This window comes from Bombina bombina, chromosome 11 (assembly GCF_027579735.1).
Source record: "Bombina bombina isolate aBomBom1 chromosome 11, aBomBom1.pri, whole genome shotgun sequence".
In the NCBI taxonomy this organism is placed as follows: Eukaryota; Metazoa; Chordata; class Amphibia; order Anura; family Bombinatoridae; genus Bombina; species Bombina bombina.
Genome location: NC_069509.1, coordinates 48,877,715 through 48,901,904, shown reverse-complemented (window position 1 = coordinate 48,901,904; position 24,190 = coordinate 48,877,715). Strand labels below are relative to the sequence as shown.

General features: G+C 41.3%; 1 protein-coding gene across 1 annotated transcript in view; it reads left to right on the top strand.

Annotated features, from left to right (window-relative positions):
- The window catches only part of LOC128642116 (mucin-3A), a 156,677-nt gene that overhangs the window by 116,360 nt on the left and 16,127 nt on the right, over positions 1 to 24,190 (top strand). The window contains exon 9 of the mRNA XM_053694789.1: positions 4,185 to 4,326. Within this exon, the coding sequence (XP_053550764.1) occupies positions 4,185 to 4,326 (142 nt within the window). The remainder of the gene's footprint in view (positions 1 to 4,184; positions 4,327 to 24,190) is intronic.

Genomic DNA, 24,190 nt, shown 5'->3' with positions numbered 1-24,190 from the left:
AACTGGTAATGCCTGTCTAGGAAGGCAAACCTTAGGTACCGGTAATGATCTTTGTGAATCGGTATGTGAAGGTAGGCATCCTTTAGATCCACTGTGGTCATGTACTGACCCTTTTGGATCATGGGTAAGATTGTCCGAATAGTTTCCATTTTGAACGATGGAACTCTTAGGAATTTGTTTAGGATCTTTAAATCCAAAATTGGTCTGAAGGTTCCTTCTTTCTTGGGAACCACAAACAGATTTGAGTAAAACCCTTGTCCGTGTTCCGACCGCGGAACCGGGTGGATCACTCCCATTAGTAAAAGATCTTGTACACAGCGTAGAAACGCCTCTTTCTTTGTCTGGTTTGCTGACAACCTTGAAAGATGAAATCTCCCTTTAGGAGGAGAAGCTTTGAAGTCCAGAAGATATCCCTGAGATATGATCTCTAACGCCCAGGGATCCTGGACATCTCTTGCCCAAGCCTGGGCGAAGAGAGAAAGTCTGCCCCCTACTAGATCCGTTTCCGGATTGGGGGCCCTCACTTCATGCTGTCTTAGGGGCAGCAGCAGGTTTTCTGGCCTGCTTGCCCTTGTTCCAGGTCTGGTTAGGTTTCCAGCCCTGTCTGTAGCGAGCAACAGTTCCTTCCTGTTTTGGAGCGGAGGAAGTTGATGCTGCTCCTGCCTTGAAGTTACGAAAGGCACGAAAATTAGACTGTCTAGCCCTTGGTTTGGCTCTGTCTTGAGGCAGGGCATGGCCCTTACCTCCAGTAATGTCAGCGATAATTTCTTTCAAACCGGGCCCGAATAGTGTCTGCCCTTTGAAAGGTATGTTAAGCAATTTAGATTTAGAAGTCACATCGGCTGACCAGGATTTTAGCCACAGCGCTCTGCGTGCCTGAATGGCGAATCCGGAATTCTTAGCCGTAAGCTTAGTTAAATGTACTACGGCATCAGAAATAAATGAATTAGCTAGCTTAAGGACTCTAAGCTTGTCTATAATTTCATCCAATGGAACTGAGCTAATGGTCTCTTCTAGAGACTCAAACCAGAATGCCGCCGCAGCCGTGACAGGCGCAATGCATGCGAGGGGTTGTAATATAAAACCTTGTTGAGTAAACATTTTCTTAAGGTAACCCTCTAACTTTTTATCCATTGGATCTGAAAAGGCACAGCTATCCTCCACCGGGATAGTGGTACGCTTAGCCAGAGTAGAAACTGCTCCTTCCACCTTAGGGACCGTCTGCCATAAGTCCCGTGTGGTGGCGTCTATTGGAAACATTTTTCTAAATATAGGAGGGGGGGGAAAGGGTACACCAGGCCTATCCCACTCCTTGGTAATAATCTCTGTAAGCCTCTTAGGTATAGGAAAAACGTCAGTACACGCCGGTACCGCATAGTATCTATCCAGCCTACATAATTTCTCTGGGATTGCAACCGTGTTACAATCATTCAGAGCCGCTAATACCTCCCCTAATAATACACCGAGGTTCTCAAGCTTAAATTTAAAATTTGAAATGTCTGAGTCCAGTTTATTTGGATCAGATCCGTCACCCACAGAATGAAGCTCTCCGTCTTCATGTTCTGCCAATTGTGACGCAGTATCAGACATGGCTCTAACATTATCAGCGTACTCTGTTCTCACCCCAGAGTGGTCGCGTTTACCTCTAAGTTCTGGCAATTTAGATAAAACTTCAGTCATAACATTAGCCATGTCTTGTAAAGTGATTTGTAATGGCCGCCCTGATGTACTTGGCGCCACAATATCACGCACCTCCTGAGCGGGAGATGCAGGTACTGACACGTGAGGAGAGTTAGTCGGCATAACTTTCCCCTCGTTGTCTGGTGAAATTTTCTTGACATGTACAGATTGGCTTTTATTTAAAGTAGCATCAATGCAATTAGTACACAAATTTCTATTGGGCTCCACATTGGCCTTTGAACATATTGCACAAAGAGATTCCTCTGTGTCAGACATGTTTAAACAAACTAGCAAGCTTGGAAAATACTTTTCAAATAAATTTACAAGCAATATAAAAAACGTTACTGTGCCTTTAAGAAGCACACAAAAACTGTCACAGTTGAAATAACAATGAACCGGATTAGTTATAGAAACCAAATTTTCACAGTAAATGCATTAAGTTAGCAAAGGATTGCACCCACTAGCAAATGGATGATTAACCCCTTAATACCAAAAAAACGGATAACAATTGAAAATATAAGCGTTTTTATCACAGTCAAAGCACAGTCTCACAGGTCTGCTGTGAGTGATTACCTCCCTCAAAACTAGTTTTGGAGACCCCTGAGCTCTGTAGAGACGTCCTGGATCATGCAGGGAGAAAAAGGCAGACTTTGACTGAATTTCTACTGCGCAATAAAGCGCCAAAATAGGCCCCTCCCACTCATAATACAACAGTGGGGAAGCTCAGTAAACTGATTTAATTCAAAACAAACGACAGCCATGTGGAAAATAACGCCCAAAATTTTTTTCACCAAGTACCTCAGATAAATAAACGATTAACATGCCAGTAAACGTTTTAAATATAAATTATGAAATGTTATTAAAAAGCCTGCTTCTAGCCGCTCTCACTGCAGAATAGGCTAAAAGTTATATGTATACAGTATTTTCTTAGTGAAGTGCCATTCCCCAGAAATACTTCAGTGTAAACATACATACATATCAGCCTGATACCAGTTGCTACTACTGCATTTAAGGCTGTACTTACATTACATCGGTATTAGCAGTATTTTCTCAGTCAATTCCATTCCTTAGAAAATAATATACTGCAACATACCTCCTTGCAGGTGAACCTGCCCGCTGTCCCCTGTTCTGAAGTTACCTCGCTCCTCAGAATGGCCGAGAACAGCAAATGGATCTTAGTTACGTCCGCTAAGATCATACACAAACTCAGGTAGATTCTTCTTCTAATGCTGCCTGAGAAAAAACAACACACTCCGGTGCCGTTTAAAATAACAAACTTTTGATTGAAGAAATAAAAACTAAGTTTAACAACCACAGTCCTCTCACACGTCCTATCTATTAGTTAGGTGCAAGAGAATGACTGGGTATGACGTAGAGGGGAGGAGCTATATAGCAGCTCTGCTTGGGTGATCCTCTTGCACTTCCTGTTAGGGAGGAGATATAATCCCATAAGTAATGGATGACCCGTGGACTGACTACACTTAACAGGAGAAAATGAGGGTACATCCAAAGTAAGTTTGTGAGTAACTCATTTGTTTGACATATTTGGACTTTTGTCAATAAAGATTTGTGGAAATTTGTTTCTCTCATGCTATAAAAGTACTTACATAATATCCTTGATTTTGCCTCTGTGTCTTGAAAATATTTACTGTCTGGCCCTGTACAGAAAAAAAAAAAATTGTGAACCCATGTGCTTTTTATATCATAAAACTTTACCAACTAAGGGATAGATCACAATCCTTAAAGGGACACTGAACCCAAAAATGTTGTTTTGTAATTCAGAAAGAGCATGCAATTTTAAGCAACTTTCTAATTTACTCCTATTATCAATTTTTCTTTGTTCGCTTGCTATCTTTATTTGAAAAAGAAGGCATCTATGCTTTTTTTGGGTTCAGTACTCTGGACAGCAATTTTTTATTGGTGGATGAATTTATCCACCAATCAGCAAGGACAACCCAGGTTGTTCACCTAAAATGGGCCGGCATCTAAACTTACATTCTTGCATTTTAAATAAAGATACCAAGAGAATGAAGAAAATTTGATAATAGGAGTAAATTAGAAAGTTGTTTAAAATTTCATGCTCAATCTGAATCATGAAAGAATTTTTTTGCGTACAGCGTCCCTTTAAAATAAATTAGTGATATCTAGAAAAATCCTCACAAACTATAATGTTTTTTTCCCACTGCAAGTTATTAGATATTTTATTCTTAAGAATTGCAATTAACCCCTAAATTCTTAGTTTTTCAGATTCCAAAAGGAAGGGAACCATAGAAGTAAAGTTTTATGTTTTCTGAGATTTTTTTTTTTTAAATAATTTGATGAAACTCTAATTCATTCAGCCATTGTTCGTGCTACATAGAAACTCAATAAACAAACATGCCATTTTAATAATACTGAGTATAGTTTATATAACAAATTAAATATCTTGTTGCTGGGTGTTCTTCAGTGCTGGCAGGAACAGCAAATACTCGAGTAACTGTGTATTGCTGAATTTTGGCTCGTAGGTTGGAGACCAGCTGCAGCAGCGTCAATGATCTGATGATCGATTCTGGCAAAGCAAGTGACGTGTCTGTATCAAGTTGGCCCATGGAACCCATACACTGGACACCTTTCCCCATACTGCATCAGCTATCTCTACAGTCTCCGGTGAGTGCAAAGGAATAGACCTAATCAACCGAAATCTTATATTAGAGTAAAAGATTACTGAAGAGTCAGATTCATTTGAAGTAATGCTAAGCAATATTGCTACAAATGCAACAATAAATATTGTTAGTGAGTTTAAATGGACATTTATAGGGACATAACTCACGTACTAAATTACTTGAAAGTGATGCAGCATAAATGTAAAAAGTTGACAAGAGATTATCACCTAAATATCTCTATGTATAAATGGAAGATATTTTACCTCAAGAACTCTTAAGCTCACAATGGTAAGTGCTTTGTGCTTAGTTGTCCTTCAGCTTCTGATAGCGGCATGTCATGAAAAATCAGTTTTATCACACTTCTTTACTATATCATGAGATTTCAAAGTAAACTTCCATAAACTAAGAATAGAAATAACATGACTTGCCTGCACATGCCAGATACCCCTTGCAAAAGTCCTGGGACTGACATCCTGATTGGCTGCTTAATATATATTGAGGTAAAATATTTTCCTTTTTATATAGAGTTGTTCATATGATGTTTTCTAGTCAGCTTTTCACAGATATGCTGCATCACTTTCAACTGCTTTCACATTAGAGAATCAAGAACAAACAGCCAATCAGTTTTACCACACTTTTTCTTTACTGTGATCTCATGAGATGATAATTTCTAGTCAGCTTTTCACACTTATGCTGCATCACTTTTAAGTGCTTTAACATTAGAGTATCATGTCCCATTAATAAATGTTTATATATGCATAGTATACATTTACTTCTACTATCAGATTATCTTTGTTATCTTGGTATCATTTGTTGAAAAGCATACCTAGGTAGGCTCAGGAGCAGCGGTGCATTAATGGAAGTTAGCTGGTGATGGGTGGCTTGTCATTGGCTCACCAGATGTGTTCAGCTAGCTCCCACTAGTGCATTGCTGTAAATTGGAACGTGGAAGTGCGATTTTAAGTTAACTGCCCTGTTGGTCAGGTGATGAAATGTTTCAATACCAGGGGAGGACTGACCCATCCGGCAATCGGTCACTGACCTTGGGTCCGCAGTCTCCTGCCGCAGCCCATATGCCCATTACAATGCAGGCTAGGTCCAATGAATAATTCCCCACCTTAAATGTGACGCTACGGATGCTGCTGGCTGGCTTCCTCCACAGCGCCTGTATTTATTATTTAGAATTTAGTGCATTCAGCAGTTTCATTCAGTTGGAGGCTGTGTGCAAATCCAGATCTTAGTGTTTTTCACCTGCACAAGAGGATATTTGGCTCTAAAAAGAGCCGAATACCAAAAGCAGCCCCTGCATTCGGCAGTGAACGAAACTGCGGAATGAAATAACTCTTCTAGAATTTAACAGCCAGTCGCTCAGCTCAATGAGCAGCCATCACTGTGCTAGCTCTTAGGCTGCCACCCGGTGGTTGAAAAGTGCATTTGTCACAGATTGTACATACAACTAAGGAGTTTTGCAAATAAAATCTGGAGATAGTTATTCGCCTTGTAAAGCTTTTATGTAGTGTCACATTAGGGACCCAGTGACCTACTGCAATGTATCTGTGCTTATAAACCTATTAAAGGGATACTGAACTCAAATTTTTTATTTCATGATTCAGATAGAGCATGGGATTTTAAGCAACTTTCTAATTTACTCCTAATATAATATATTATACTTTCTTCATTCTCTTGTTATCTTTATTTGAAAAAGCCAGGCCATTTTGGTTCATCACCCTGGATAGTGCTTGCTGATTGGCTGGTGGCTGTCACATGATACAAAGGGGTAGACCATTGGATTAACTTTGAAAATTTGTCAGAAAATATTCTGCTGCTCATTTCAAATTCAAATTAAAAAGACAGTCAACACCAGAATTTTTGTTGTTTATTATACGTTTATTATCCGTTCCCTAGTTTTGCATAACCAACACAGTTATATTAAAGGGACATTAAACCCAAAAACATAATTTATGTAAGAACTTACCTGATAAATTCATTTCTTTCATATTAGCAAGAGTCCATGAGCTAGTGACGTATGGGATATACATTCCTACCAGGAGGGGCAAAGTTTCCCAAACCTCAAAATGCCTATAAATACACCCCTCACCACACCCACAAATCAGTTTAACGAATAGCCAAGAAGTGGGGTGATAAGAAAAAAGTGCGAAGCATAAATATAAGGAATTGGAATAATTGTGCTTTATATAAAAAAAATCATAACCACTACAAAAAAAGGGTGGGCCTCATGGACTCTTGCTAATATGAAAGAAATGAATTTATCAGGTAAGTTCTTACATAAATTATGTTTTCTTTCATGTAATTAGCAAGAGTCCATGAGCTAGTGACGTATGGGATAATGACTACCCAAGATGTGGATCTTCCACGCAAGAGTCACTAGAGAGGGAGGGATAAAATAAAGACAGCCAATTCCGCTGAAAAAAATCCACACCCAAAAATAAAGTTTAAATCTTATAAAGAAAAAAACTGAAAATATAAGCAGAAGATTCAAACTGAAACAGCTGCCTGAAGTACTTTTCTACCAAAGACAGCTTCAGAAGAAGAAAACACATCAAAATGGTAGAATTTAGTAAAAGTATGCAAAGAAGACCAAGTTGCTGCTTTGCAAATCTGATCAACCGAAGCTTCATTCCTAAACGCCCAGGAAGTAGAAACTGACCTAGTAGAATGAGCTGTAATCCTTTGAGGCGGAGTTTTACCCGACTCGACATAAGCATGATGAATTAAAGATTTCAACCAAGATGCCAAAGAAATGGCAGAGGCCTTCTGACCTTTCCTAGAACCGGAAAAGATAACAAATAGACTAGAAGTCTTTCGGAAATTCTTAGTAGCTTCAACATAATATTTCAAAGCTCTAACTACATCCAAAGAATGCAATGATTTCTCCTTAGAATTCTTAGGATTAGGACATAATGAAGGAACCACAATTTCTCTACTAATGTTGTTGGAATTCACAACCTTAGGTAAAAATTTAAAAGAAGTTCGCAACACCGCCTTATCCTGGTGAAAAATCAGAAAAGGAGACTCACAAGAAAGAGCAGATAATTCAGAAACTCTTCTGGCAGAAGAGATGGCAAAAAGGAACAAAACTTTCCAAGAAAGTTATTTAATGTCCAATGAATGCATAGGTTCAAACGGAGGAGCTTGAAGAGCCCTCAGAACCAAATTCAAACTCCAAGGAGGAGAAATTGACTTAATGACAGGTTTTATACGAACCAAAGCTTGTACAAAACAATGAATATCAGGAAGATTAGCAATCTTTCTGTGAAAAAGAACAGAAAGAGCAGAGATTTGTCCTTTCAAGGAACTTGCAGACAAACCTTTATCCAAACCACCCTGAAGAAACTGTAAAATTCTCGGAATTCTAAAAGAATGCCAGGAAAAATGATGCGAAAGACACCAAGAAATATAAGTCGTCCAGACTCTATAATATATCTCCCTAGATACAGATTTACGAGCCTGTAACATAGTATTAATCACAGGGTCAGAGAAACCTCTTTGACTAAGAATCAAGCGTTCAATCTCCATACCTTTAAATTTAAGGATTTGAGATCCTGATGGAAAAAAGGACCTTGCGACAGAAGGTCTGGCCTTAACGGAAGAGTCCACGGTTGGCAAGAGGCCATCCGGACAAGATCTGCATACCAAAAACTGTGAGGCCATGCTGGAGCTACCAGCAGAACAAACGAGCATTCCTTCAGAATTTTGGAGATTACTCTTGGAAGAAGAACTAGAGTCGGAAAGATATAGACAGGATGATACTTCCAAGGAAGTGACAATGCATCCACTGCTACCGCTTGAGGATCCCGGGATCTGGACAGATACCTGGGAAGTTTCTTGTTTAGATGAGAGGCCATCAGATCTATTTCTGGAAGTCCCCACATTTGAACAATCTGAAGAAATACCTCTGGGTGAAGAGACCATTTGCCCGGATGTAACTTTTGGCGACTGAGATAATCCGCTTCCCAATTGTCTATACCTGGGATAAGAACCGCAGAAACTAGACAGGAGCTGGATTCCGCCCATACCAGAATTCGAGATACTTCTTTCATAGCCAGAGGACTGTGAGTCCCTCCTTGATGATTGATGTATGCCACAGTTGTGACATTGTCTGTCTGAAAACAAATGAACGATTCTCTCTTTAGAAGAGGCCAAGACTGAAGAGCTCTGAAAATTGCACGGAGTTCCAAAATATTGATCGGTAATCTCACCTCCTGAGATTCCCAAACCCCTTGTGCTGTCAGAGACCCCCACACAGCTCCCCAACCTGTAAGGCTTGCATCTGTTGAAATTACAGACCAGGTCGGAAGAACAAAAGAAGCCCCCTGAACTAAGCGATGGTGATCTGTCCACCATGTCAGAGAGTGTCGTACAATCGGTTTTAAAGATATTAATTGAGATATCTTTGTGTAATCCCTGCACCACTGGTTCAGCATACAGAGCTGAAGAGGCCGTATGTGAAAACGAGCAAAGGGGATCGCGTCCGATGCCGCAGTCATAAGACCTAGAATTTCCATGCATAAGGCTACCGAAGGGAATGATTGTGACTGAAGGTTTCGACAAGCTGATATCAATTTTAGACGTTTCTTGTCTGTCAAAGATAGAGTCATGGACACTGAATCTATCTGAAAACCTAAAAAGGTTACCTGAGTCTGAGGAATCAATGAACTTTTTGGTAAATTGATCCTCCAACCATGATGTTGAAGAAACAACACAAGTCGATTCGTATGAGATTCTGCTAAATGTGAAGACTGAGCAAGTACCAAGATATCGTCCAAATAAGGAATACCACAATACCCTGTTCTCTGATTACAGACAGAAGGGCACCGAGAACCTTCGTAAAAATTCTTGGAGCTGTAGCTAGGCCAAACGGCAGAGCCACAAACTGGTAATGCTTGTCTAGGAAAGAGAATCTCAGAAACTGATAGTGATCTGGATGAATCGGAATATGCAGATATGCATCCTGTAAATCTATTGTAGACATATAATGCCCTTGCTGAACAAAAGGCAGGATAGTCCTTACAGTTACCATTTTGAATGTTGGTATCCTTACATAACGATTCAATATTTTTAGATCCAGAACTGGTCTGAAGGAATTTTCCTTCTTTGGTACAATGAAGAGATTTGAATAAAACCCCAGTCCCTGTTCCAGAACTGGAACTGGCATAATTACTCCAGTCAACTCTAGATCTGAAACACATTTCAGAAATGCTTGAGCCTTCGCTGGGTTTACTGGGACACGGGAAAGAAAAAATCTCTTTGCAGGAGGCCTTATCTTGAAGCCAATTCTGTACCCTTCTGAAACAATGTTCTGAATCCAAAGATTGTGAACGAAATTGATCCAAATTTCTTTGAGAAAATGTAATCTGCCCCCTACCAGCTGAGCTGGAATGAGGGCCGCACCTTCATGTGGACTTAGGAGCTGGCTTTGATTTTCTAAAAGGCTTGGATTTATTCCAGACTGGAGATGGATTCCAAACTGATACCGCTCCTGAGGATGAAGGATCAGGTTTTTGTTCCTTGTTGTGACGAAAGGAACGAAAAGGATTATTACCCTGGAAAGAAAGGGAAAGCAGAGTAGACTTAGAAGACATATCAGCATTCCAAGTTTTAAGCCATAAAGCTCTTCTAGCTAAAATAGCTAGAGACATATACCTGACATCAACTCTAATGATATCAAAGATGGCATCACAAATAAAATTATTAGCATGTTGAAGAAGAATAAAAATGCTATGAGAATTATGATCTGTTACTTGTTGCGCTAAAGCTTCTAACCAAAAGATGAAGCTGCAGCAACATCCGCTAAAGATATAGCAGGTCTAAGAAGATTACCTGAACACAAGTAAGCTTTTCTTAGAAAGGATTCAATTTTCCTATCTAAAGGATCCTTAAAGGAAGTACCATCTGCCGTAGGAATAGTAGTACGCTTAACAAGAGTAGAGACAGCCCCATCAACCTTAGGGATTTTGTCCCAAAACTCTAATCTGTCAGATGGCACAGGATATAATTGCTTAAAACGTTTAGAAGGAGTAAATGAATTAACCAAATTATTCCATTCCCTGGAAATTACTTCAGAAATAGCACTAGGGACAGGAAAAACTTCTGGAATAACTACAGGAGATTTAAAAACCTTATCTAAACGTTTAGATTTAGTATCAAGAGGACCAGAATCCTCAATTTCTAATGCAATTAGGACTTCTTTAAATAAAGAACGAATAAATTCCATTTTAAATAAATATGAAGATTTATCAGCATCAACCTCTGAGACAGAATCCTCTGAACCAGAAGAACCATTATCAGAATCAGAATGATGATGTTCATTTAAAAATTCATCTGAAAAATGAGAAGTTTTAAAAGACTTTTTACGTTTACTAGAAGGAGGAATAACAGACATAGCCTTCTTAATGAATTTAGAAACAAAATCTCTTATGTTAGCAGGAACACTCTGAGTATTAGATGTTGATGGAACAGCAACAGGTAATGTAACAGTACATAAGGAAATATTATCTGCATTAACAAGTTTGTCATGACAAACAGTACAAACAACAGCTGGAGGAACAGATACCATAAGTTTACAGCAGATACACTTAGCTTTGGTAGCTCCAGCCCCAGGCAGCGATTTTCCAGAAGTATCTTCTGACTCAGTTTCAACGTGGGACATCATGCAATATGTAATAGAAAAAACAACATATAAAGCAAAATTGATCAAATTCCTTAAATGACAGTTTTAGGAATGGGGAAAAAAAAATGCCAGTGAACAAGCTTCTAGCAACCAGAAGCAATAAAAAATGAGACTTAAATAATGTGGAGACAATAGTGACGCCCATATTTTTTTAGCGCCAAAAATGACGCCCATATTATTTGGCGCCTAAATGCTTTTGGCGCCAAAAATGACGCCACATCCGGAACGCCGACACTTTTGGCGCAAAAGAACGTCAAAAATGACGCAACTTCCGGCGACACGTATGACGCCGGAAACAGAAAAAAAAATTTTGCACCAAAAAAGTCCGCGCCAAGAATGACGCAATAAAATGAAGCATTTTCAGCCCCCGCGAGCCTAACAGCCCACAGGGAAAAAGTCAAATTTTAAGGTAAGAAAAAATGATTTATTCATATGCATTATCCCAAATATGAAACTGACTGTCTGAAATAAGGAATGTTGAACATCCTGAGTCAAGGCAAATAAATGTTTGAATACATATATTTAGAACTTTATAAACAAAGTGCCCAACCATAGCTTAGAGTGTCACAGAAAATAAGATTTACTTACCCCAGGACACTCATCTACATGTTTGTAGAAAGCCAAACCAGTACTGAAACGAGAATCAGCAGAGGTAATGGTATATATAAGAGTATATCGTCGATCTGAAAAGGGAGGTAAGAGATGAATCTCTACGACCGATAACAGAGAACCTATGAAATAGACCCCGTAGAAGGAGATCACTGCATTCAAATAGGCAATACTCTCCTCACATCCCTCTGACATTCACTGCACGCTGAGAGGAAAACCGGGCTCCAACTTGCTGCGGAGCGCATATCAACGTAGAATCTAGCACAAACTTACTTCACCACCTCCATCGGAGGCAAAGTTTGTAAAACTGAATTGTGGGTGTGGTGAGGGGTGTATTTATAGGCATTTTGAGGTTTGGGAAACTTTGCCCCTCCTGGTAGGAATGTATATCCCATACGTCACTAGCTCATGGACTCTTGCTAATTACATGAAAGAAATTGGGTTTTATGTCCCTTTAATACACGTTTTACCTCTGTGATTATCTTGTATCTGAGCTTCTGCTGACTGCCCCCTTATTTCAGTTCTTTTCACAGACTTGCATTTTAGCCAATCAGTGCTCACTCCTAGGTCACTTCACGTGCATGAGCTCAATGTTATCTATATGAAACACATGAACTAATGCCCTCTAGTGGTCAAAATGCATTCAGATAAGAGGCCGCCTTCATGGTCTAAGAAATTAGCATATGAACCTACTAGGTTTAGCGTTCAACTAAAAATACCAAGAGAACAAAGCAAAATTGGTGATAAAAGAAAATTAGGAATTTGTTTAAAATGACATGCCCTATCTGAATTTTTTTTTGGACTTGACTGTCCCTTTAAGTGTTATTGCTTTATCTTTTTATCGTGTATTTGTCAGTTATTCAGTTTTACTGTATTTGGTGGTTATTTAAATACACCATAAAATGATTAATTATGCAGTTAAAACAAATCTTTTATTATTTGCTTTGCCTACTTATCCTGTAATTTCCCCAATCTGTGGGATACAGAACCACGAGCCTCCTAAAATACTGTACAGTGATTGGTTTATACATACAGGAGCTTGTTGCTAGCTTTTCATAATTAACCAAAGCGAAGAAAGTATGATAAACAACATTCAAAAGGCTTTTCCAAGGTGTGTGTCCCAGGCCTGCAGTTTTACTACATTTATTGTGTCTGCAGATCTTCTGTAATGAAACAAACACATTCTCATACATAAATAACAAATAGCTTTAAATGTAAAGTCAACACCAGAATATTTGTTGTTTAAAAAGAAAGATAAACCCTTTATTACCCATTCCCCAGTTTTGCATAACCAACACAGTTGTAATAATACACGTTTTACCTCTGTAATTACCTTGTATCTAAACCTCTGCAGACTGTCCTCTTATTTCAGTTATTTTGACAGACCTGCATTTTAGCCAATCAGTGCTCACTCCAGGGTAACTTTACGTGCATGAGCTCAATGTTATCTATATGAAACACATGAACTAATGCCCTCTAGTGGTCAAAATGCATTCAGATAAGAGGTAGTCTTCAACGTCTAAGAAATTAGCATATGAACCTCCTAGAATTAGCTTTTATCTAAGAATATGAAGAGAACAAAGCAAAATTGATGATACAAGTAAATTGGAAAGTTGTTTAAAATTACATTCCCTATTTAAATCATGAACGTTTTTTTTTTTTACTTGACTGTCCCTTTCTTGTTTCTTTTAGCAGATATAGGTGAGTAAGCTATAGTGCATGGCTGTATAGTTTTCCTAAGGGCGAAGCCAGAGGATCGGCGTGGCGCCTTTCTTGAACCCCCCAGGCGGAGGCAAAAGAAATATTGTAGATGAGGGAATTACAGTACATCGGGCTTTACCCACAGCCGCTTGGGTAATGTCCGTTTTACCCGGGTAATCCTAGGATAATGTGTGGGAATATTCCCCTCCTAACCATTAGGAGGAGGCAAACAAACAACCCAACCAGCTAGAGCTATAAATCCCTCCCGCTTCCCATGATCCCCAGTCATATATATAGCCAAGTAGATCATGATGAGGGGGAAAATAAATAAAGGCAGGATTAAATATATCAGGTGCAAGGAGGCTCTCCTATATTTTTTCCCCTCAGTAGTCCCTCTATTCCCTACTTCCCCAACCCTCATTCTGAACCCCTCCAGTTCCTTTTTCTCTCTCCCCCTCCCCCTCTCTCCTCCATTTCCTTCCCAATATCTATATTGCAATGACTGTTGAAGAACTATAATGACTCAACATATTGATGTATACTTATTGCTCTCTGTTATTCATTTACCTGTTTTTGTCAAATATAAAAATGTCAATAAAAAATTATTTAAATAAAAAAAATAAAGGCAGGAAAGATAAAGTGCCAGATTACAAGTGGAGCATTATTTAATGCTCCAGCTCGAGCATTATCTGTACTAGAAGTAAATCTTATGTGTGCATTCGGTGGCGCTCGTATTACAAGTTAAAGATAAGATTAGTCTGAGATTAAAGGAATAGTCTACTCAAAATTAAACTTTCATGATTCAGATAGAGCATGCAATTTTAAGCAACTTTCTAATTTACTCCTATTATCAATTTTTCTTTGTTCTCTTGCTATCTTTATTTGGTTTAGCACCTGGGTAGTGCTTGCTGATTGGTGGCTACATTTAGACACCAATCAAAAAGTGCTACCCAGGTTCTGAACCAAAAGTGGGCCTTTTCAAATAAAGATACCAAGAGAACGAAGAACAATTGATAATAGGAGTAAATGAGAAAGTTGCTTAAAATTGCTGCTCTGACTCATGAAAGTTTAATTTCTACTAGACTATCCCTTTAACCTGTAGGTGTATTTTTAAAGTTTCATTAGCTGTTTAAATATTGACAAAATAAGTGTAAAGTTTTAGTGTCTATAAAACAATGGGAGCTGCCATGTTGTAACTTAGGTTACCTTCTCTGCTGTGGCCAATTAGGGACAGTTATAAATAGGTCACTAGAGTGTGCAGCCAATGGCTGTGTGGTATATAACAGTCTTCTGCACTTCCGTTTCTAACAGGAACTGAAATACTCACAATTTCAGAAAGTCTGCCAGATCAGATTCCCCCTCCCACTCCCTCCTTTCTATTAATATGCATCTAATGAAAATGCAACACGCACACCCCCCCCGATGCGCTCCTGCCACCCCGCATGCACTCGCAGCCGACATTAGGAGGAAACAGACCACCAATGGGTCGCCCACTCGCCTCCCTACTGCTGCTCCCACCCACCAACGATCTGCACCATCAATGGCTGATGCAGAGAGGCCCACAGAGTTGGCCCTCTCTGCATCGGTGGGTAAAAAAGCGTATTGCAGTGATGCCTCAATATCGGGGCATCACTGTAATACCCTGAAAGCATCTGTAAGCGTTCACAATCGCTTTCAGCTCTTCAAACACCAGAGGATGTCAGGCACGTCCTTGTTCGTTAACTGACATCCAAATGAGGACGTGCCTGACACGTCCTTGGTTGTTAAGGGGTTAAAATCGTATGCTCTATCTCACTTTTTTAAAACCTGTCCTCAGACCTCCCTAACAGGCCACATTTTGAGGAAATCTGAACAGGGGCACAGGTGAAATAATCAGCTGATTAGTAACCATGGTTATTTTACCTGCTCTCATCCAAGGTAATCCTGAAAATCTGGCCTGTTGGGGAGGGCCGAGGACAGGTTTGAAAACCAGTGCTCTATCTAAATCATGAAAGAAAAAAATTGGGTTTCATGTCCCTTAAACTAGTGCTGATACAAGTGCTGCTAACAGCAGACAGCAACAATTCTCAATACTCAGAACAAACCAATCATCTGCTGAAGGACGTATAGTGCCAGTGTTCTTAGTAGCATAAAAACTAAATTTATGCTTACCTGATAAATTTCTTTCTTTCCGGATATGGTGAGTCCACGGCTTCATCACTTACTGTTGGGAATATCACTCCTGGCCAGCAGGAGGAGGCAAAGAGCACCACAGCCAAGCTGTTAAGTATCACTCCCCTTCCCACAATCCCCAGATATTCAACCAAAGGGAAATGGAGAAAAAAGGAGCAACACAAGGTGTAGAGGTGCCTAAAGTTTATACAAAAAAACTGTCTTAAAATAAAGGGGGCGGGGCCATGGACTCACCATATCCAGAAAGAAAGAAATTTATCAGGTAAGCATACATTTAGTTTTCTTTCCTAAGATATGGTGAGTCCACGGCTTCATCACTTACTGTTGGGAACCAATACCCAAGCTAAAGGACACAGATGAATAGGGAGGGAAAAGACGTGTAGACATAAACAGAAGGCACCACTGCTGGAAGAACCTTTCTCCCAAAATTTATACATTTTGGAAAAAGTATGCAAAGAGGACCAAGTTGCAGCCTTGCAAATCTGTTCCACAGAAGCTTCATTTTTGAAAACCCAAGAAGAGGAAACAGCTCTCGTGGAATGAGCCGAAATTCTCTCAGGAGGCTGCTGTCCAGCAGTGTCATAAGCCAAACAAATTTTACTTCTCAACCAGAGAGAAAGAGAAGTAGCAGTAGCTTTCTGACCTTTACGTTTCCCAGAGAAACAAACAGAACAGAGGACTGGCGAAAATCCTTAGTCGCCTGTAGGTAGAATCTTAAAACACGCACAACATCCAAGTTGTGCATCAAACGTTCCTTATGAGAAAAAGGATTAGGACATAGGAAATGAACAACAATTTTCTGATTAATATTTCTTTCTGAAAACACTTTAGGAAGAAAAACAGAATTTATGTTTACCTGATAAATTTCTTTCTCCAACGGTGTGTCCGGTCCACGGCTTCATCCTTACTTGTGGGATATTCTCTTCCCCTACAGGAAATGGCAAAGAGAGCACACAGCAAGAGCTGTCCATATAGTCCCCCCTCTGGCTCCGCCCCCGTGTCATTCAACCGACGGTTAGGAGAAAAAGGAGAAACTATAGGGTGCCGTGGTGACTGTAGTGTATAAAGAAAGAAATTTTTCAAGCCTGATTAAAAACCAGGGCGGGCCGTGGACCGGACACACCGTTGGAGAAAGAAATTTATCAGGTAAACAAATTCTGTTTTCTCCAACATTGGTGTGTCCGGTCCACGGCTTCATCCTTACTTGTGGGAACCAATACCAAAGCTTTAGGACACGGATGAAGGGAGGGAGCAAATCAGGTTACCTAAACGGAAGGCACCACGGCTTGCAAAACCTTTCTCCCAAAAACAGCCTCCGAAGAAGCATAAGTATCGAATTTGTAAAATTTGGCAAAAGTGTGCAGAGAAGACCAAGTCGCTGCCTTACATATCTGATCAACAGAAGCCTCGTTCTTGAAGGCCCATGTGGAGGCCACAGCTCTAGTAGTGTGAGCTGTAATTCGTTCAGGAGGCTGCCGTCCGGCAGTCTCATAAGCCAATCGGATGATGCTTTTCAGCCAAAAAGAAAGAGAGGTAGCAGTAGCTTTCTGTCCTCTCCTCTTACCAGAATAAACGACAAACAAAGATGAAGTCTGTCTGAAATCCTTTGTTGCATCTAAATAGAATTTTAAAGCACGGACCACATCTAAATTGTGTAACAAACGTTCCTTCTTCGAAACTGGATTCGGACACAGAGAAGGAACTATTTCCTGGTTAATATTCCTGTTGGAAACCACTTTTGGAAGAAAACCAGGTTTGGTACGCAAAACAACCTTATCTGCATGGAATACCAGATAGGGTGGATCACACTGCAAAGCAGACAATTCAGAAACTCTTCTAGCAGAAGAAATAGCAACCAAAAACAGAACTTTCCAAGATAGTAACTTAATATCTATGGAATGTAAAGGTTCAAACGGAACCCCTTGAAGAACTGAAAGAACTAAATTTAGACTCCATGGAGGAGTCATGGGTCTGTAAACAGGCTTGATTCTGACTAAGGCCTGTACAAAAGCTTGTACATCTGGCACTGCTGCCAGGCGTTTGTGTAACAAAACAGACAAAGCAGATATCTGTCCTTTTAGAGAACTCGCTGACAACCCTTTATCCAAACCCTCTTGGAGAAAGGAAAGAATCTTAGGAATTTTAATTTTACTCAAAGAGAATCTCTTGGATTCACACCAACAGATATATTTTTTACATATTTTATGGTAAATTTTCCTAGTCACAGGTTTTCTGGCTTGGACCAGAGTATCTATAACTGAATCTGAAAACCCACGCTTAGATAAAATCAAGCGTTCAATTTCCAAGCAGTCAGCTGCAGAGAGACTAGATTTGGATGTTCGAATGGACCTTGTACTAGAAGATCCTGTCTCAAAGGTAGCTTCCATGGTGGAGCCGATGACATATTCACCAGGTCTGCATACCAAGTCCTGCGTGGCCACGCAGGAGCTATCAGAATCACTGAGGCCTTCTCCTGTTTGATCCTGGCTACGAGCCTGGGAAGGAGAGGAAACGGTGGAAACACATAAGCTAGGTTGAACGACCAAGGCGCCACTAAAGCATCCACCAGTGTCGCCTTGGGATCCCTGGATCAGGACCCGTAGCCAGGAACCTTGAAGTTCTGATGAGACGCCATCAGATCCATGTCTGGAATGCCCCATAATTGAGTTAACTGGGCAAAGACCTCCGGGTGGAGTTCCCACTCCCCCGGATGGAAATTCTGACGACTCAAATAATCCGCCTCCCAGTTGTCTACTCCTGGGATGTGAATTGCAGATAGATGGCAGGAGTGATCCTCCGCCCATTTGATGATCTTGGATACCTCTCTCATCGCCAAGGAACTCTTTGTTCCTCCCTGATGATTGATGTAAGCTACAGTCGTCATGTTGTCCGACTGAAATCTTATGAATCCGGCCTTCGCTAGTTGAGGCCAAGCCCGGAGCGCATTGAATATCGCTCTCAGTTCCAGGATGTTTATCGGGAGAAGAGACTCTTCCCGAGACCATAGACCCTGAGCTTTCAGGGAGTCCAAGACCGCGCCCCAGCCTAATAGACTGGCGTCGGTCGTGACAATGACCCACTCTGGTCTGCGGAAACTCATTCCCTGAGACAGGTGATCCTGAGTCAACCACCAACGGAGTGAGTCTCTAGTTAACCGGTCTACTTGAATCTGGGGAGACAAGTCTGCATAATCCCCATTCCACTGTCTGAGCATGCACAGTTGCAATGGTCTTAGATGAATTAGAGCAAAAGGAACCACGTCCATTGCTGCAACCATTAAACCTATTACTTCCATGCACTGAGCTATGGAAGGCTGAGGAATAGATTGAAGAACTTGACAAGCCTTTAGAAGCTTTAATTTTCTGACCTCTGTCAGAAAAATCTTCATTTCTACAGAATCTATTATTGTTCCCAGAAAGGGAACTCTTGTAGACGGGGAGAGGGAACTCTTTTCCATGTTCACCTTCCACCCGTGAGACCTGAGAAAAGCTAATACAATGTCTGTATGAGCCCTTGATCTGGAAAGGGACGACGCTTGGATTAGGATGTCGTCTAGGTAAGGTGCCACAGCAATGCCCCTCGGGAGCAGTGGCTAAACCAAACGGAAGAGCCACGAACTGGTAATGTTTGTCCAGAAAGGCGAACCTTAGGAACTGATGATGATCTTTGTGGATAGGAATATGTAGGTACGCATCCTTTAAATACACGGTAGTCATGTATTGACCCTCCTGGATTGTTGGTAAAATCGTTCGAATGGTTTCCATTTTGAACGATGGAACTCTGAGGAATTTGTTTAGAATTTTTAAATCCAGAATTGGTCTGAAAGTTCCCTCTTTTTTGGGAACTACAAACAGGTTTGAGTAAAACCCCTGATCTTGTTCCACTGTTGGAACTGGGTGTATCACTCCCATCTTTAATAGATCTCCTACGCAATGTAAGAATGCCTGTCTCTTTATCTGGTCTCAAGATAAGCGAGACATGTGGAACCTTCCCCTTGGAGGAAGTTCCTAGAATTCTAGAAGATAACCCTGAGAGACTATTTCTAGCGCCCAGGGATCCTGAACATCTCTTGCCCAAGCCTGAGCAAAGAGAGAAAGTCTGCCCCCTACTAGATCCGGTCCCGGATCAGGGGCTACCCCTTCATGCTGTCTTGGTAGCAGCAGCAGGCTTCTTGGCCTGTTTACCCTTGTTCCAGCCTTGCATTGGTTTCCATGCTGGCTTAGCCTGGGAAGCGTTACCCTCTTGTCTAGAGGCTGCAGAGTTAGGAGACGGTCCGTTCCTGAAGTTGCGAAAGGAACGAAAATTAGATTTGTTCTTAGCCTTGAAAGGCCTATCCTGTGGGAGGGCATGGCCCTTTACCCCAGTGATGTCTGAAATAATCTCCTTCAATTCTGGCCCAAAAAGGGTCTTACCTTTGAAAGGAATATTAAGCAATTTTGTCTTGGATGACCAAGATTTTAGCCAAAGCGCTCTGCGCGCCACAATTGCAAAACCTGAATTTTTCGCCGCTAATTTCGCCAATTGCAAAGCGGCATCTAAAATAAAGGAATTAGCCAACTTTAGTGCGTGAATTCTGTCCATGACTTCCTCATATGGAGTCTCCTTATTGAACGAATTTTCTAGTTCCTCGAACCAACAAGACGCCGCCGTGGTGACAGGAATAATGCACGAAATTGGCTGAAGAAGGAAACCTTGCTGAACAAATATCTTTTTAAGCAATACTTCCAATTTTTTATCCATAGGATCTTTGAAAGCACAACTGTCCTCAATGGGAATAGTCGTGCGCTTGGCCAACGTAGAAACTGCTCCTTCAACCTTAGGGACTGTTTGCCATGCGTCCCTTCTGGGGTCGACAATGGGGAACATTTTCTTAAATATAGGAGGTGGGACAAAAGGTATACCTGGCTTCTCCCACTCCTTGTTCACTATGTCCGCCACCCTCTTGGGTATCGGAAAGGCATCAGCGTGCACAGGGACCTCAAGGAATTTGTCCATTTTGCACAATTTCTCTGGAATTACCAAAGAGTCTCAATCGTCAAGAGTAGTTAGCACCTCCTTAAGCAGGGCGCGGAGATGTTCTAACTTAAATTTAAACGTCACGATATCAGGTTCTGCCTGCTGAGAAACTTTTCCTGAATCAGAAATTTCTCCCTCAGACAGCCCCTCCCTCACTGCCAATTCAGACTGGTGTGAGGGTATTACAGATAAACTATCATCAGCACCCACTTGCTCATCCTCTGTATTCAAAACTGAGCAATCACGCTTTCTGGGAAGTGTTGGCAGTTTGGATAAAAGATTTGCTATAGAATTATCCATTACTGCAGTTAATTGTTGCATAGTAACAAGCATTGGCGCGCTAGATGTACTAGGTGTCGCCTGCGCGGGCATAACTGGTGTTGACACAGAAGGAGAGGATGATGAACTATCCCCACTACCTTCATTTGAAGAATCATCTTGGGCAACCTTATTAAATGTGACATTACTATCCTTACTTTGTTTGGACGCCATGGCATAATTTTCACATACATTTAAAGGGGGAATCACCTTGGCCTCCATACACACAGAACATAATCTATCTGAAGGTGCAGACATGTTAGACAGACTTAGTCAGGCTATTAATGCAAAAAAAATGTTTTTAAACAAAACCGTTACTGTCTCTTTAAATAATAAACAGAGAACACTTTACTTCTGAATGTTTGAAAAACTATGAAGGAATTATCCGAAATTACGAAATTTGCACCCTAGTGTCTTAATGCTTTGAAAGTATTGCACACCAAATTTCAAGTCTTTAACCCCTTAAATGAGCAAACCGGAGCTAATTGTTCAATTTAGCAGTTTAAACCCACTACAGTCCCTGCCACAGCCTTTTGCTGCGGCTTTACCTTCCTTGGGGGTTATTCACCACAGAAATAAGCCTCTTAGAATCGTTTTTTTGTGGCCACAGGACCCTCTCACATGAAGCTGCATGCACTGCTTCCAGAAGTAACTGCGCAATTAAGGCGCGAAAATGAGGCTTCCTCCCTCTGCATACCAGAGTGAAGGGGCCTTCCTGACTAGATTAGGTGTCTAACAAACTGCCAGGCGTAATAAAACGTTCCCAAAAGTGTTTCCAAGTCTCAAAACACTCCAAAAATCATATAAATATTATATAAATCAATCGATTTAGCCCACAATAGTGTCAACCAGTATATAGCCCATTTATAAGCCTTTATTCTGTTATGAGTCTAAGAAAATGGCTTACCGATCCCAAAAGGGAAATGACAGTCTTCTAGCATTACTATGTCTTGTTAGAAAAGAGACTAGTCATACCTGGAGCAGAAAAGTCTGCAAACTGTTCCCCCCAACTGAAGTTCTCTGGGCTCAACAGTCCTGCGTGGGAAAAGCAATGGATTTTAGTTACTGTTGCTAAAATCATACTCTTTTAACAGAACTCTTCATCACTTTCTGTTGTAGAGTAAATAGTACAAACCGGCACTATTTTAAAATAACAAACTCTTGATAGAAGAAATAAAACTACAACTAAAACCACATACTCTTTACCATCCCCATGGAGATGCTACTTGTTCAGAGCGGCAAAGAGAATGACTGGGGGGCGGAGCCATTGGGGGGGCTATATGGACAGCTCTTGCTGTGTGCTCTCTTTGCCATTTCCTGTAGGGGAAGAGAATATCCCACAAGTAAGGATGAAGCCGTGGACCGGACACACCAATGTTGGAGAAAAACCCAACTTAGTACGCAGAACCGCCTTATTGGCATGAAAGATAAGGCGAATCACACTGCAAGTTGATCGTTCCGACACTCTCCGAGCAGAAGAGATAGCAATAAGAGACAAAAACTTCCAAGATAACAACTTAATATATATGGAATGCAATGGCTAAAACAGAGCCTGCTGCAAAACTTTAAGAACAAGGTTAAGGCTCCAAGGAGGAGCAACAGACTTAAACACAGGCCTGAATCTGACCAGGTCCTGACAAAAAATTGCACATCTGGCACGTCCACCAGACGCTTATGTAGCAATGAGAAGAGGGGGGAAAAGGAAGAACCTAACCGCCCCCACTCGTTCTTTATAATGTTCACCATCTTGACGGACACCAGGAAAGTCTGGGGAACTACCCTGTCCTTGTACACCTTATCTAATTTAGGAATGGAAGGCTCTTCTGGAAGCTTCGTCTCCGAAACCTCTAAAGTAGCCAGTACTTGCTTTAGTAAGAAACGCAAGTTCTCTATCTTAAACCTAAAACCGGGCTCCTCCTCTACCGGAGGTTTAGAGGACACGGACTCCGACCATGAAAGGGCCCCTTCCGATGCGTCAAAATGGGCCTTGTCATGGTACCACCCCTCCGGGGTGTCTGACAGACAAATCCTGGGATGGGCCACTATGAAAAGCTCTACGCTTGCGCTTAGTAGAACACGACAAAGCATGGATCACCTTAGCGACTGCCGTTTCAAGCTGATCCGCAAAATCAGGTGGCCAAGCAATCTCCCCTGAAGGAGTAACAGTCGGACCCTGGGGCGCAGTGTGTGGGATAGGGGACGCCATTAGGAAACGCACCTCATGGGGCGGTGACCCCACAGAGGTGGACGGCTTAGTAGTGCTAGACATTCTCTTATTTTTGGACGTCGTAGACTTCTCAAGGCATGTGGAACACAGTTGCGCAGGCTGGTCTACCAAAACCTCACAATAAACACAGGTATAAGACTTGGTTAAAGAGGGAGTACCCTCTAACGCGTCAGAATCCTCCAAAGCTTTTAGAAAAAGATAAGACAGGCACCCTTATAACCACCAATGGCCGGGGCACTCACTACCTCCTATGACCCGGACTGCAGAAGCCATTTCGTCTCCATTGCAGATCAGACCGGAAGTGAAGAGGCCCCATCCGGTCACAAGGATGACTCCACAGGACTGCCCCTGCCAAAGAGAAAACACCCCCCAAAAAAAAAAAACGCAAAAACTTCCAGAAGAGAACCTGTTAGTTACACACAAACATGCCAGAGCCACGTCCTTGCACATAACACAGTAATCACACAAACTTATGTACATACCCCCCTACCTGTTCAATAATCCCCTTATAGGAATATTAACCCTTGATTCTATAAAGATAAAGGTGCCACACTGTGGCCCTGTCTTCTGTGTTATCATGAAATAAAATATGAAACAATCTTACCAGAATCTATGCTGTGGAACAGGAACACGGCCCTTCAAGCGTCACAGGTGGTAGCTGTGCTCCTGACATGGACTTGAGAGAAGAACGCAATCTTCGAAACTCGTCAAACCCGATTGCTGTAGGAGCTGTTAATATGATTTGAGATGGTGTTGCAAAGGGAAGCTCCCTCTGCATCTCCGGACTCTCACCCAGGCCCTCAACCTAGAAGCTTGAAGGGCTACTTAAACTCCTGTCCCATAGCGAAGGGTAGAACCCCTCATAAGAGACCTCCAATTTTCCGGCACCTCCTGTGATGAAAGGCAAAGAACGACTGGGGGATGAGGGGAGTGGGAGGAGGTATTTAAAGCCTTTGGGATGTCTTTGCCTCCTCCTGGTGGCCAGGTACTTAATTCCCACAAGTAATGAATGAAGCTGTGGACTCTCCTCCCCTTTAGATGGAAATAGTGCCATCCACCTTAAGGATGGAGCCCAACAAATTTAATTGAGAGTCAGGGATCGGGAATAATTTTTTTAAAAGTAGACGAGGGGGA